This window comes from Neomonachus schauinslandi, chromosome 5 (genome assembly GCF_002201575.2).
Source record: "Neomonachus schauinslandi chromosome 5, ASM220157v2, whole genome shotgun sequence".
Lineage (NCBI taxonomy): Eukaryota > Metazoa > Chordata > Mammalia > Carnivora > Phocidae > Neomonachus > Neomonachus schauinslandi.
This window is the reverse complement of record NC_058407.1, coordinates 123,763,475-123,775,472: the sequence shown is the minus strand read 5'-3', so window position 1 is coordinate 123,775,472 and position 11,998 is coordinate 123,763,475. Positions and strand designations below refer to the sequence as shown.

The following is an 11,998-nucleotide window of genomic DNA, read 5'->3' as shown; positions in this document are numbered from 1 at the left end:
TCTTTTGAAATTAGGGTCATCCCCTTTAATGAGAAAATGTAACCTACTGCTTTATTAAAATAAGATAGTCCTGGGGCGCCTGGGTGGCTCAGTTGGTTAAGCGACTGCCTTCGGCTCAGGTCATGATCCTGGAGTCCCTGGATCGAGTCCCGCATCGGGCTCCCTGCTCGGCGGGGAGTCTGCTTCTCCCTCTGACCCTCCCCCTCTCATGCTCTCTCTCTCTCTCATTCTCGCTCTCAAATAAATAAATAAAATCTTTAAAAAAAAAATAAATAAATAAAATAAGATAGTCCTGAGCCATCATTGGTGCCTCGACTGAGTGGGCAAGTCCTCAGAATGCCCGTAAGCCCGGGCCCCCTCCTCACAGGCTTCTCCAACACAGGGCCTGGTGGTTCTGTGGGTGCTGCTCCTGTCCCCCGACCCTGGCAGTGACTGACTAGGGCCAACGGGAGTCCTCCCATGGACAGCCAGTCTGGTGTCTGGCCCCTGGTGTGTGGAGGGGCCCAGCACAAATGCCATGCCCGACAGGATGCCTCAGCCTTGCTCTGTGACAGTTTGCGGTTGACATAAGGAGAAAGCAGAACAGTTGGGAAAAACAGGAGCTAAAAGGGGAAAAAGCAGAAGTCAGGAAAATTCACTGAGTCCAAATAAGGCAGAACACTACAAATGGGATTCACAGTCCCGGGTCGATAGGAATGAAGGGGCACCGCCCCCTTGGAGCTGCATGGCTCCTGCAATCTCTGGTGAGTCCCAAACTGTGTTTGGCTCTTGGAATCCTGGCGCTGATTTCCTATGTCCCGTGGGATCTTCACAATAAACTCCGCTACTTGGTGTCACTGATGTCTCTTCCTTAAGGCTTAAAGTACTTAACACAGCAATATATATTAAGGTTAAATTTTAAAGCATCTTATTTGTTTATGATCACATAAGATGGGTTCATGTTTGGGTTAAGATTTTAAAATCCTATACATAGAATCTTTGATTGAGCAAAATGCATACAGGACACGTTTTACAGAATTTATCATTCCTTTCTAACAAAGGGCAAATCATATGAAAAATTCATTGTGGGAGGAGTTAGAATTCATGCAATCAACTTGGGCTAAAAATAGGCTGAAGCAAATTATGATACATGTTTAGTACCTGCTGTGCTTTACCCTTTGGTGTGACACCATTTCCAGGGCTCCCTTATGGAAGCATGGGCACAAAAGTAATTTGATTTGTGATTATTCATTTGAAAAGTTTTTAGTTAATATGGTCCACAACGGGAATCACATGGTGTAGCCAATGCCAGACTTTTGGGGTGGGCCTTCTCACCTGCCTCTCCACCTGGTAGAGGTGAAGTCCACATGGGAAGAGCTCTGAGAGCTTCCAAGCTCTCCATTGAAGAAGCAGCCCTGTCGTTGCTGACGTCTCCCTTTTCTTGCATTTGGACGTTGACTTCATCATGGCAGACTCCCGAAAATCTTCAGATAAGACTTAGTAGAGATGAGAACCATCTTTATGTTCTAAAATTTTCCAGAATAGGAATCAAGCTAGATTCGTTTTTCATGAAACTTTTTATTTGGAGATAACTGTAGATTCACATAATACAGAACTACCCACTATGATATTCCAGACTGCATTTTCACTCCAATAAAAATGAATGTAAGAGCACAGTAGTTGTATGTTTTATTATCACTAGATACTACATTTAATTTTTCTGTCTTAAATGTAAAAATTTAAAGAAAAATAATTGAAAGATGGCTTTTTTCTTTCTTTGAATAGTCGTGGACTCGTAAGTTTATTTTTAAAATTTTTAGTTTATTTGTTGTTAGGTTTTATATAATGTATGCTTTAAATTGAAGGTAGGATAATTAGTTACCTCAATTATCAATTCTCAATTATCTGAAGAATCATTCAATTCTTACAGCCCTGTGAGACTGATTTTTCCCCTCTATAGATGAGGCTTAGCAAGGTTAAGTAATTTATCTCAGGTCACCTACTAAAGAATTACAGAGTATGGACTGGAACCAGGTATGCTTATGATTTCCAAGGCCCCAAGCCAGTGAGAATCCCAAAGTTACATAGTGCAACAAAGGAAGAACCTTGTTATTGGTTCTTAATAAACTGTTTTGATCATATACCAATAATACTAACTCACTGTAGAAAAACAGATAAGCCAAAAAAAAATTGTAAATGTTTTGTGACATACTACCAGAGCAATACTTTTTAAAAAATCCTCTGGTTTTAGCAAGTAAAATTTCATTAAATACATAGTTTCAGCATACCTCTAATTAAGGATTACAATTCATGTTAACAGCAAACATACTCATGACATGAAAAGAGTTAACAGTGCATTTCTTCCTTAGATGTTAAGAAATGATACCGTTATGAAGGCTTCAAAAGAAAAACTTTCTCATAGATGAACTTTAAATTCCATATTTTTCTATCAGCTTTTTTGCTTTAGAAATATAGGCACTCATGGCATCTTCCTTCAACCGCCCTAGAAAGACACAAACATTATCTCACTGACTGATGTATTGGGAAATTAAGAAAGTTTATTTCACTTATTTAAGAATTAACAACCTTTTTGGAGGTTCCATGCTTCCCATTTAGCCTTGCCTTTTAAATCTAACATTCCTGGACACTCTGCCAAAAGAAGGATAGATATATTTTCAAGTTTACTTTTTACTCGATGCTTTTATAAACATTGTTCAGATGAAATGTATTTTTAAAAATATGATTTTAAAAATATTATTAATATATTAATAATATGTTACATTTTAATATATATATACATATATATACACACACACACACAATACCAATATTAATGTCTCCAACTACAGATTGTTTGTAGAGTCCATAGAGTTCTTTCAGTTCTTCATCATCTGGTCTTGTTTTCAGCTTCCTCACATCTTCTGCAATCCTATCAAAATCAGCCTAGAACAAAAGGAAGAAAAGGCAAACGGTGCATTCACTAACTTTCAACAGGCTCATCTAATTTAGGGGTATTTACCACCAAACAGTGGCAATGCAAAAAGAAAAAGGAAGGTTTCAAACAGAACTATTACTGGTCTGATTCTACCAGAATTACCTTAATTATTTTAATTTATGGATACCTCTCCTGGTACTTACCTGATATTCAGACAAGATATGGAGAACTACATAAAACTGTTATAAGTGAAAATTCCTTTTTTTTTTTTAGTAGGCTCGCATGGAGCCCAATGTAGGGCTTGAACCCACGACCCTGAGATTAAGACCTGGGCTGAGATCAAGAGTCGGATGCTTAACTGACTGAGCCACCCAGGCACCCTAATACTGAAATTTCTCAATACTGAAAATTTTAAAACTTTTAAAATTTAAAAAAATTTTTAAAACTGAAAAAGACATAAATAAATGAAAGATATTCTATGCTCATGAATTGGAAGAAATATTATTGTTTAAATGTCCATACTACCTAAAGCTATCTACAGATTCATTGCAATCAATCCTTATCAACATTCTAATGGCATATTTTACAGAAGTAGAAAAAACAACCTTAAAGTTTGTATAGAGCCACAAAAGACCCTGAACAGCCAAAACAATCTTTTTTTTTTTAAAGATTTTATTTATTTATTTGAGAGAGAGAATGAGATAGAGCGAGCATAAGAGGGGGGAGGGTCAGAGGGAGAAGCAGACTCCCCACTGAGCGGGGAGCCCGACATGGGACTCGATCCTGGGACTCCAGGATCATGACCTGAGCCGAAGGCAGTCGCTTAACCAACTGAGCCACCCAGGCGCCCCAGCCAAAACAATCTTGAGAAAGAATAACAAAGCTGGAGTCATGCTGTGTCCCGATTTCCAACTATATTACAAAGTTATACTAATCAAAATGGTATGGTATTGACCTAAAAACAAACAGATCAATGAAACAGAATAGAGAGCCCAGAAATAAAAGCATGCGTATATGGTCGATTAATTAATGACAAAGGAGCCAAGAATGTAGAATGGGGAAAGGTGAGTCATTAAACAAATGGTGCTGGGACAACCTGACAGCTACAGACAAAAGACCAAAACTGGACCACAAGCTGACACTACGCACAAAACCCAGCTCAAAGGATTTAATGTAAGGTCAAGTAAGACCTTTTGTTTAGATCTTGAATGTAAGACCTAAGACCACAAAACTCCTCGATAGAAAACAGAGGGGATAAGCTCCTGGACACTGGTCTCAGCTATGACTGTTTGGATCTGACACCAAGAGCAAAGGCTACACAAACAAAAATAAAGAAGTGAGACTCCATTGAACTAGAAAGCTTCTGCACAGTAAAGAAAAGCATCAACAAAATGAAAAGGAAACCTATGAAATGGGAGAAAATATTTGCAAATCATTTATCTTTAAAAAGTGGTTAATATCCAAAATATATAAAGAACTTATACCACTCAGGAGCAAAAAGAAAAAAAATTCAATAAAAAAATGGGCAAAGGAACTAAATAGACATTTTTCCCAAAGACATACAAATGGAGGCGGTTTGATGCTGCCTGGGCCATGGTGCAGCTCCAGCCTTGTACCTCCCACACCCCTGCATCAGTGATGGTGGAGGAGGGCCAGCATGCCTGGGGGAGGGGAGGAGGGAGAGGTCTTGCCTGGGTGGGGTTCAGGGGGTGGGGAGGAGAAGGCAGAGCACCACCTATTGGTCTGGCAGCCCAGCAATGCCTGTCAGGGAGGAGCTGACTGACCAGCACCCAGGAAGAAGCACAAAGGGGAGCAGCAGGTTGGGGAGAAAGCACTCTTGAAGAAGACGAGCTGTCCATCTGACAAAGAAAACTCCTTCCAGATTACATTCCGGAGAAGTTAACTACAGTTGGACAGACTAACATAATGACATCATCAGAAAAGTTGAAAGAAACTCATTTGCAGAAGAAAAATGAAGAATGTGAAAAAGGAAGTGATTCCAAGAAAGCTGGAAAAGGGTACAAAAAGTACAGTCTATGGGCCAGAATAAAAGCCACTTGGCTCTAAGGCTAGAAGATCAAGATCTGAGAGATTCAAGGCAACAAGCAGCGAAAGCCTTTAGAGAGAATTCTTTATATTGTTCCAGAATCAACAGAACTACTGTAAATAAGTTCCTATGTCTTGAAAATAAGAGGTTACCAGGGAAAAGGGCCACCACCCAGTTTCTGAATAATGCTTGGGGAGCTCAGAAAAAAACAAAATGCCAAGAGGTTTAAAAGACAGTGGCTGGTCGGAAACATGAAAAATTCTAAGAAGTAAATCAAAGCTAAATGAAAAATGAGAACTTGTATGTATAGAGCTTATTCAGTTTAAAGAATTATTTTTTTCTGAAAAAAATCCAATAAATCATTTATAAATTAAAATAAATAAAGAGGGTTCCTGGGTGGCTCAGTTGGTTGAGCAACTGCCTTCGGCTCAGGTCATGATCCTGGAGTCCCGGGATCGAGTCCCGCATCGGGCTCCCTGCTCGGCAGGGAGTCTGCTTCTCCCTCTGACCCTCCCTCCTCTCATGCTCTCTCTCTTATTCTCTCTCTCAAATAAATAAATAAAATCTTTAAAAATAAATAAATAAAGACATACAAATGCCATGTGATTCAGCAATTCCACCTCTGGGTATATATCCAAAGGAAGCAAAGTCCCTACCTCACAGTGATGCTGGCACCCCCATGTTCACTGCATCATTCTTTACAACAGTTAAGACATGGAAATTACAACCTAAGTGCCCGATGATGGATGGATAAAGAAAATATGGTATATATAGACATGCACACACATAATGGAATATTGTTCAGCCATAAAAAGGAAGGAGATCCTGCCATTTGCAGCAACATGGATGGACCTTGAGAGCATTATGTGAGGTGAAGTAAGTCACACAGAGACAGACAAATACTGTAGGACCTCACTTACATGCGGAATCTAAAATAACTACACTTAGAAAAACAGAGGATAGATTGGCAGTTGCCAGAGGTGGGTGAAGGGTGGGGGAAATGGGTGAATGTGGTCAAAAGGTGGGGGAAAAAATCTATCAAGAGAAATTTTAATACATATTTCTTTTTATTTTTTTTTAAAGATTTATTGATTTATTTGAGGCGGGGGGCAGAGGGGAAGAGAGAGAGAGGGAGAGAATCCCAAGCAGACTCCCTGCTGAGCGTGGAGCCCGACAAGGGGCTGGAACCCACAACCTGGAGATCACAACCTGAGCAGAAACTAAAAGTCAGATGCTCAACTGACTGAGCCATCCAGGTGCCCCTACACATTTCTTTTTATAAGTTAAAAGCATATAAATTCCACAAATTGGAATATTCCACACAAAGGAATGTCTATGTGCTCCCAGGACTTTAAGATTTTATTTTTTATTTCTTTGAGTTATCTCTACCCCCAACGTGGGGTTCAAACGCAGAATCCTGAGATCAAGAGTTGTATGCTCCACTAAGCCAGCCCCCTGTGTGCTCCTAGCTTTATCCCTTCTCTTTTAACCTCTTTGTTTACCTAAAAAGGGCTTTGGTGACTACTTCCTTAATATAATTTTTCTATTCTTTTTTAAAAAATACACTGTATTTTACCTTGTGTTATTTAAATCAGGGATAAGCAGGAAATGTCACCAGCCTGGGTATCAAACAAGAGAAGCTCAAGGAGACATTCTATACCCCCATCCTCCATTGTCTTTCTCCAATGCATAGCTCCCTTTGATCCAAAGTCCTAGCAGAGAAAGTGGATAGCCCTGCTGTGCTGTCAGAACCCCAGGGAGCTCAGCAGAGTTGCGGGATCAAGTTTCCATCCAGCGCCAGAGACAGGACAGTGGCACAGCTATAGCAGTTGTCTGGTGATGAACAGACATCACTTGTAAATCAGAGACCTGGCTCTCCAACCTAAATAACCTTGAAAAAGGCCCGGGAGTCTAAGAAGCATGGGTGCATGTGACAAGGGTCACACACCATGCCTCACCTTTCTGAGTGTCCTTCTAGGAAGTTGTCAACTGCTTCAAACAATGTCAGGGTTAAGAACACAGGTTCTAGGGGCGCCTGGGTGGCTCAGTCAGTTGAGCATCCCATTCTCGATTTTGCCTCAGGTCCTGATCTCAGGGGCGTGAGATGGAGCCCCACATCAGGCGCAGCACGGAGTCTGCTTGAGATTCTCTCTCTCTCCCTCTGCCTTTCGCTCTGCTCATGTGCGCGCGCTCTCTCTCTAAATTAAAAAAAAAGAGAAAAAATAAATAAAGAACGCAGGCTCTAGAGCCAGACTGCCTTGATTAGAATCTCAGCTTCATCACTTAAGAGCTGTGTATCCTTGGGTAAGTTATTTAACTTGTGTCTGTTTTCTCAGCCAGAATATAGGACAATAATACCATCTATCTGCCAGGTTGTAAAGAAGATTTAAATAGGTTAACACATGTAAAATATTTAAAATAGTGCCTGGGACATGGTGAATGTTTAATAAAGGTTACCATTATTATTTTAAGTCTTTTTGGGAAAAAAAACTAATTCTAGAAAAAAACTGGAAAAAAAAGTACTCATAATGACACAAAAAACACTTTGACTTAACAAATACAAAATTGTTTTTATACACTCAGCTTTGTAAGTTACGTAGAAAAAAAAAAGACTAGCAAGAAATATGCTAAAATATTAAAATAATAATTGCCTCTGATTATTGGTAAGTTCTCTGGGTTTTTCATGCTTTCTGTACTCTCCAAATGTTCTATAGTGTGCACATATTGTGCCTGTAGTAAGGATTAAATGAAAATGCTCCCTAAGTGCCCAGGGCTTCCTCAGGGCAGGGCTCTTCAGAGAGGTGTAGGGATCTTCCCCTTCAGATTTATCAGCGTCTCAGTTCATCTGCTTGCTGTGAGGTCTTGCACCCTTCTCCAGTGACAGCAACTCAATTCCTCTTGGCAAGGCAAGCCTCGAGGAGAATTCTAAGGCTTCTCAACAACCATACTAGGTCCCTGCCTTCCAGAAGGAATTTCTGGGAAATTGTTCTTCATATACGGGGTGGGGGCGGAGGGTGGGGCATGGAACCGTGTGACAACCTAATGAAAGTCTTGGACACTCTCCACAAGAGGTCAGGCCCTGACAGGGTTTCACACACAACTTCAGGGATCCCTGTTCTTTCTCCCTTCCAGGGTACAGAAGCCTGTTCCAGAGCAGGGGCCAAGATCATTCTTTCCATCCAGCATGCCCTTTTGTGGTGCCACAACTTGATACATTCCTGCTCCATGATGTGGTTCCAATGTACCCTCCTCTATGGGGCCTTTCCCAGTTCAACCACGATGAGCTCTAGGGGAAAGAACACTGGCCTCACATCAGGATCTTGGGTTTGAATTCTAGCTTTGAGACACAACGCCATGGGATTTTATGCAAGCAACAAAACTCCTTTGAGATTCAGCCTCAGGCAAAAAAATGATACTATCAACTTCAGTGAGAAGGTGTTAAGATTAAATCCCACTAAGAACAGATATATTCTTGATTTCGTTCTGTTGACTCTGCCCACCCAGAGCTCATCACTCGGCTTACACTACTTAACAGATGTATTGAACACCTGTGGTGCACCAGGCCTTTGCTAGGCAGACAGGGATGAACAAGGCAGCCGGCGCTCAAGGAGCTCAGCTCTGGGGGGAGACGAGCAGGTCAACAATGATCGTGAGAGGCTTGCTCCGGTGGAGGAGCTGTGGGCCCTCTGGGGACGCAGAGGCAGGGGTGTCAGCAGGTGGGGAAGCAGCTTTCCCAGCGGAGATGGCGCTTAGCTAAGCCCGAGGGGACAGCATCTGTTGGATGGACAGGAGCATGGGAGGGTGTTCCAGGTGGCATGGACAGCATGTATTAGGGCTCAACAGGAAAGCCGGGTGGGACTGGATTTGTTCCCCATACATGCATAACAGAGGCAGGCGTAAGTATTCATGCCTTACAGAGGGCACTGGTAGGCAGTACCAGCGCCTCTGAGTCCTTGGTGAATAAATGAATGAGTGAATATTAGGCGGGTCTGAAAACTATCAGAGATGAGAAACAGCTTTAAATGTACAGTTGTTTACACTTAATTTCAAAGCATTCTGAGTCAAAGGGGGAGTTTAGTAAAATCCCTCTGCCACTGTGGAGCTGGGCTCATTGCTTTTGGTGAGGAATTTCAGCCTTTGCTAGCTCATTCTTCTAGCGCTGGGGCCTCGGTGTCCTGCTTGCATGCATGTGTACATCACCTCCCTCAGAAGGCCTCTCCCCAGACTCTCTGCTGTTCATGTTTTCATAAGGCCCTCTGACCACACCTGGTGTAGCAGTGACCCCAGTGTCCCCACCAACACTCACAGGGGGTGCATCCTGCTTTCCCGGAGCTGGAGCCCTCAACCCTCTTACCGCCTAGGAGTACTGACCACCCTAGCCTCTGGTAAATTTGCTTTCCAATTTCATCACAGCTGAAAATAGCCTCTGAAGGTGACTCTCACCTAATCTAGTTTTACTTTCTGCAGCCAAAGAACATGGTCATCCCACAATACGACGTTGACAAAACCTTTTTTTTTTTTTTTAAGATTTATTTATTTATTTTAGAGAGAGAGTGTGTGTAAGTGGGGTGAGGGGTAGAAGGAGAGGGGGAGAGAGAATCTCAAGCAGACTCCACGGTGAGCGCGGAGCCCAATGTGAGGCTTGATCTCACAACCCTGAGATCATGACCTGAGCTGAAACCAAGAGTCAGACGCTCAACCAACTGAGCCACCCAGGTGCCCTGACAAAGCCTTTTTGAGCAATCATTTCCCATTGAGGAGCTGAATTAGGAAGATCATAAATTCTTACACTGCATGGTTCTTTAGTCATACAAACATGCATGGAGGGAAAGGGGTTAATTATTTGCCCATTGTAAAATCGTGAATCCCCAAGACTCAAAAAGATGTAGCTTCTTGAAGAAGCAGTCCGCCTTTGAGCATCATCTTCTAAAAAAGAAATACATCTAGTTTACCTGGCACTCAGCTTTGCTAAAAGTTTTGCTACTGAAGTAAACATATTGTAAGTTTAAAATAAAGTTTGGAGGTTATAGCTGAATTAGGAATCCCATTTGTTTGCCAAATAAAACAAAATACTAAGCTAAAAAGGAATACAGTTTTGATATTGAAAGATTTGATTATTTTGAGGAAAGCTCAATATGAATTATTTGTCCTACATAAGCGAAAAATATCTAAATGTGCAAGGACACACTTTCCTTATTGGGTACTTACTACATGCCAGGCACTGTTTTACTTGCTTTATCCATGTAGCTCATTTAATCTTGACAGTCCCTCTCCTCCATTTTTGGATGAGAAAACAGGCACAGAGAGGTTAAGCAGCCACATCACAGGCTAAGAAGGGGTGAGGTTTGGATCTGAACCTGGCCGACTCTGGAGTATGTGCCTTTAGTCACCATAACATGCTGCTTAAAGAATCCTTAAGTGGGGGCACCTGGGTGGCTCAGTGGGTTAAGACGCCCAACTCTTGATTTTGGCTCAGGTAGTGATCTCAGGGTCCTGGCATCCAGCCCCACCTGGGGCTCGGTGCTGGGTGTAGAGCCTGCTTGAGGATTCTCTCTCTGCCCCTCCCTCCCTCCAAAATAAAAATAAATCAAAAAAACACCAAAAAACCCTTAAAGAAGTGAGCCATGCTCATTCTGTGAAATTGTATGCAGGTATTTTTTCAAATTTTATTTTAGAAGAATATTTAATGATGAAAAATGCTCCTAATATAGTGATAGGTACAGGAACAAAACTGTATATACTTAAGAGTATAATCGAATCAGGGGCGCCTGAGTGGCTCAGTCTGTTAAGCGTCTGCCTTCAGCTCAGGTCATGATCCCAGCATCCTGGGATGGAGCCCTAAATCGGGCTCCCTACTCAGCAGGAAGCCTGCTTCTCCCTCTCCCACTCCCCCTGCTTGTGTTCCCTCTCTCGCTGTGTCTCTCTCTGTCAAATAAATAAATCTTAAAAAAAAAAAAGAGTATAATCGAATCAGTGTGTGTATATACACACATATGCACATGCATGTACATATGCATGCACATGCATGTGCAAGCACACACAGGCACATATATACACACACATTTTTCACACATACAAGAATGTAATCCCTCATGTTAGCAGTGGTTATCACCTGGGTGAAGGAATTCTTAATGGTTTTTACTTACTTTATATTTGTTCTCTTTCTCCAAAGTTCCCACCCTGAACATATATTTTTCCGCATATCAGCAAAACTACTATTTTGTAGTTTTACAGATCTCTGCTGTTCAGAGAAACACTTGCCTTACCAAGGAGCGAGGGGGCGCGGGTGGGACCCCAGCCGCCCTCGCCTCCCTCTCCCAGATGGAAAGAGCGGGCGGAGCAGGGCCGCCCGGTGTCCGCCCTCCCCGGGGCCAGCGCTTACTTTGCGAGTAACCAATCCCCGGGGTTCACAAGTGTTGCCATAGGGAGCTCCGGCTCGCCGTCAACAGATGGCACCGGTGCGGTCCCCACTGCAATAAGCGGGTGCTCGCGATGGGGGTGGGAGGGTCTGCGGGGTCACTCCGGACAACTCCGGGGGGTTGGGACTGGGGGCGCGAGAACTGCGGGCGACAGCTGTCCCAGACTCTAGTTCCGAATCGGCCGCCACCCAGGGGTGTCACGCCTGCCCCAAGCCCCACTCGAGCGCTTCCCTCTGAGGAAGCCCTCTTGGGCGGCCTCTGCACCCTTCGACTCACCTGCAAAGAAGACATGGTAACAGCACTCAACTACTGCCGCACTCCTGAGGCGCGGGTCCCTAGAGCCCGAGCGGCGGGCCTCCTTAAATGGAGGCGCGCCTCCGCCCGCCGGCTCCCATTGGCTGCGCTGTTGGCCCGGCCGGTTTCCATTGGCCACCAGTACTAGGGGGCGGGGCCTAGCAGTGAGTGGCACCTGCCCTGACCTCGGCGCCCGCCCGCGTCCCAAGCGGCGCGCCAGGGTTGTGAGCCGCCAGCGCTGCTGCAACTGCAAAGGCGAGGAGCAGGGAATTTAAATGAGTTCTCTCCGCTCTTGGCTCGCTCCCCAGTTCTTTCTCAAGAGGT

At 43.3% G+C, this 11,998-nt stretch overlaps 1 protein-coding gene across 1 annotated transcript; it reads right to left on the bottom strand.

The window, feature by feature from the left end:
- Positions 1-1,748: 1,748 nt before the first annotated feature.
- Positions 1,749-11,717, bottom strand: ACBD7 (acyl-CoA binding domain containing 7). The gene is made up of 4 exons (XM_021696753.2): positions 11,657-11,717; positions 2,805-2,922; positions 2,566-2,628; positions 1,749-2,482 (listed from the first exon to the last, which is right to left on the bottom strand). The coding sequence occupies exons 1-4, from the start codon at positions 11,669-11,671 to the stop codon at positions 2,409-2,411; spliced, it is 270 nt and encodes an 89-aa protein (XP_021552428.1). The 5' UTR covers positions 11,672-11,717; the 3' UTR covers positions 1,749-2,408.
- Positions 11,718-11,998: the final 281 nt, after the last annotated feature.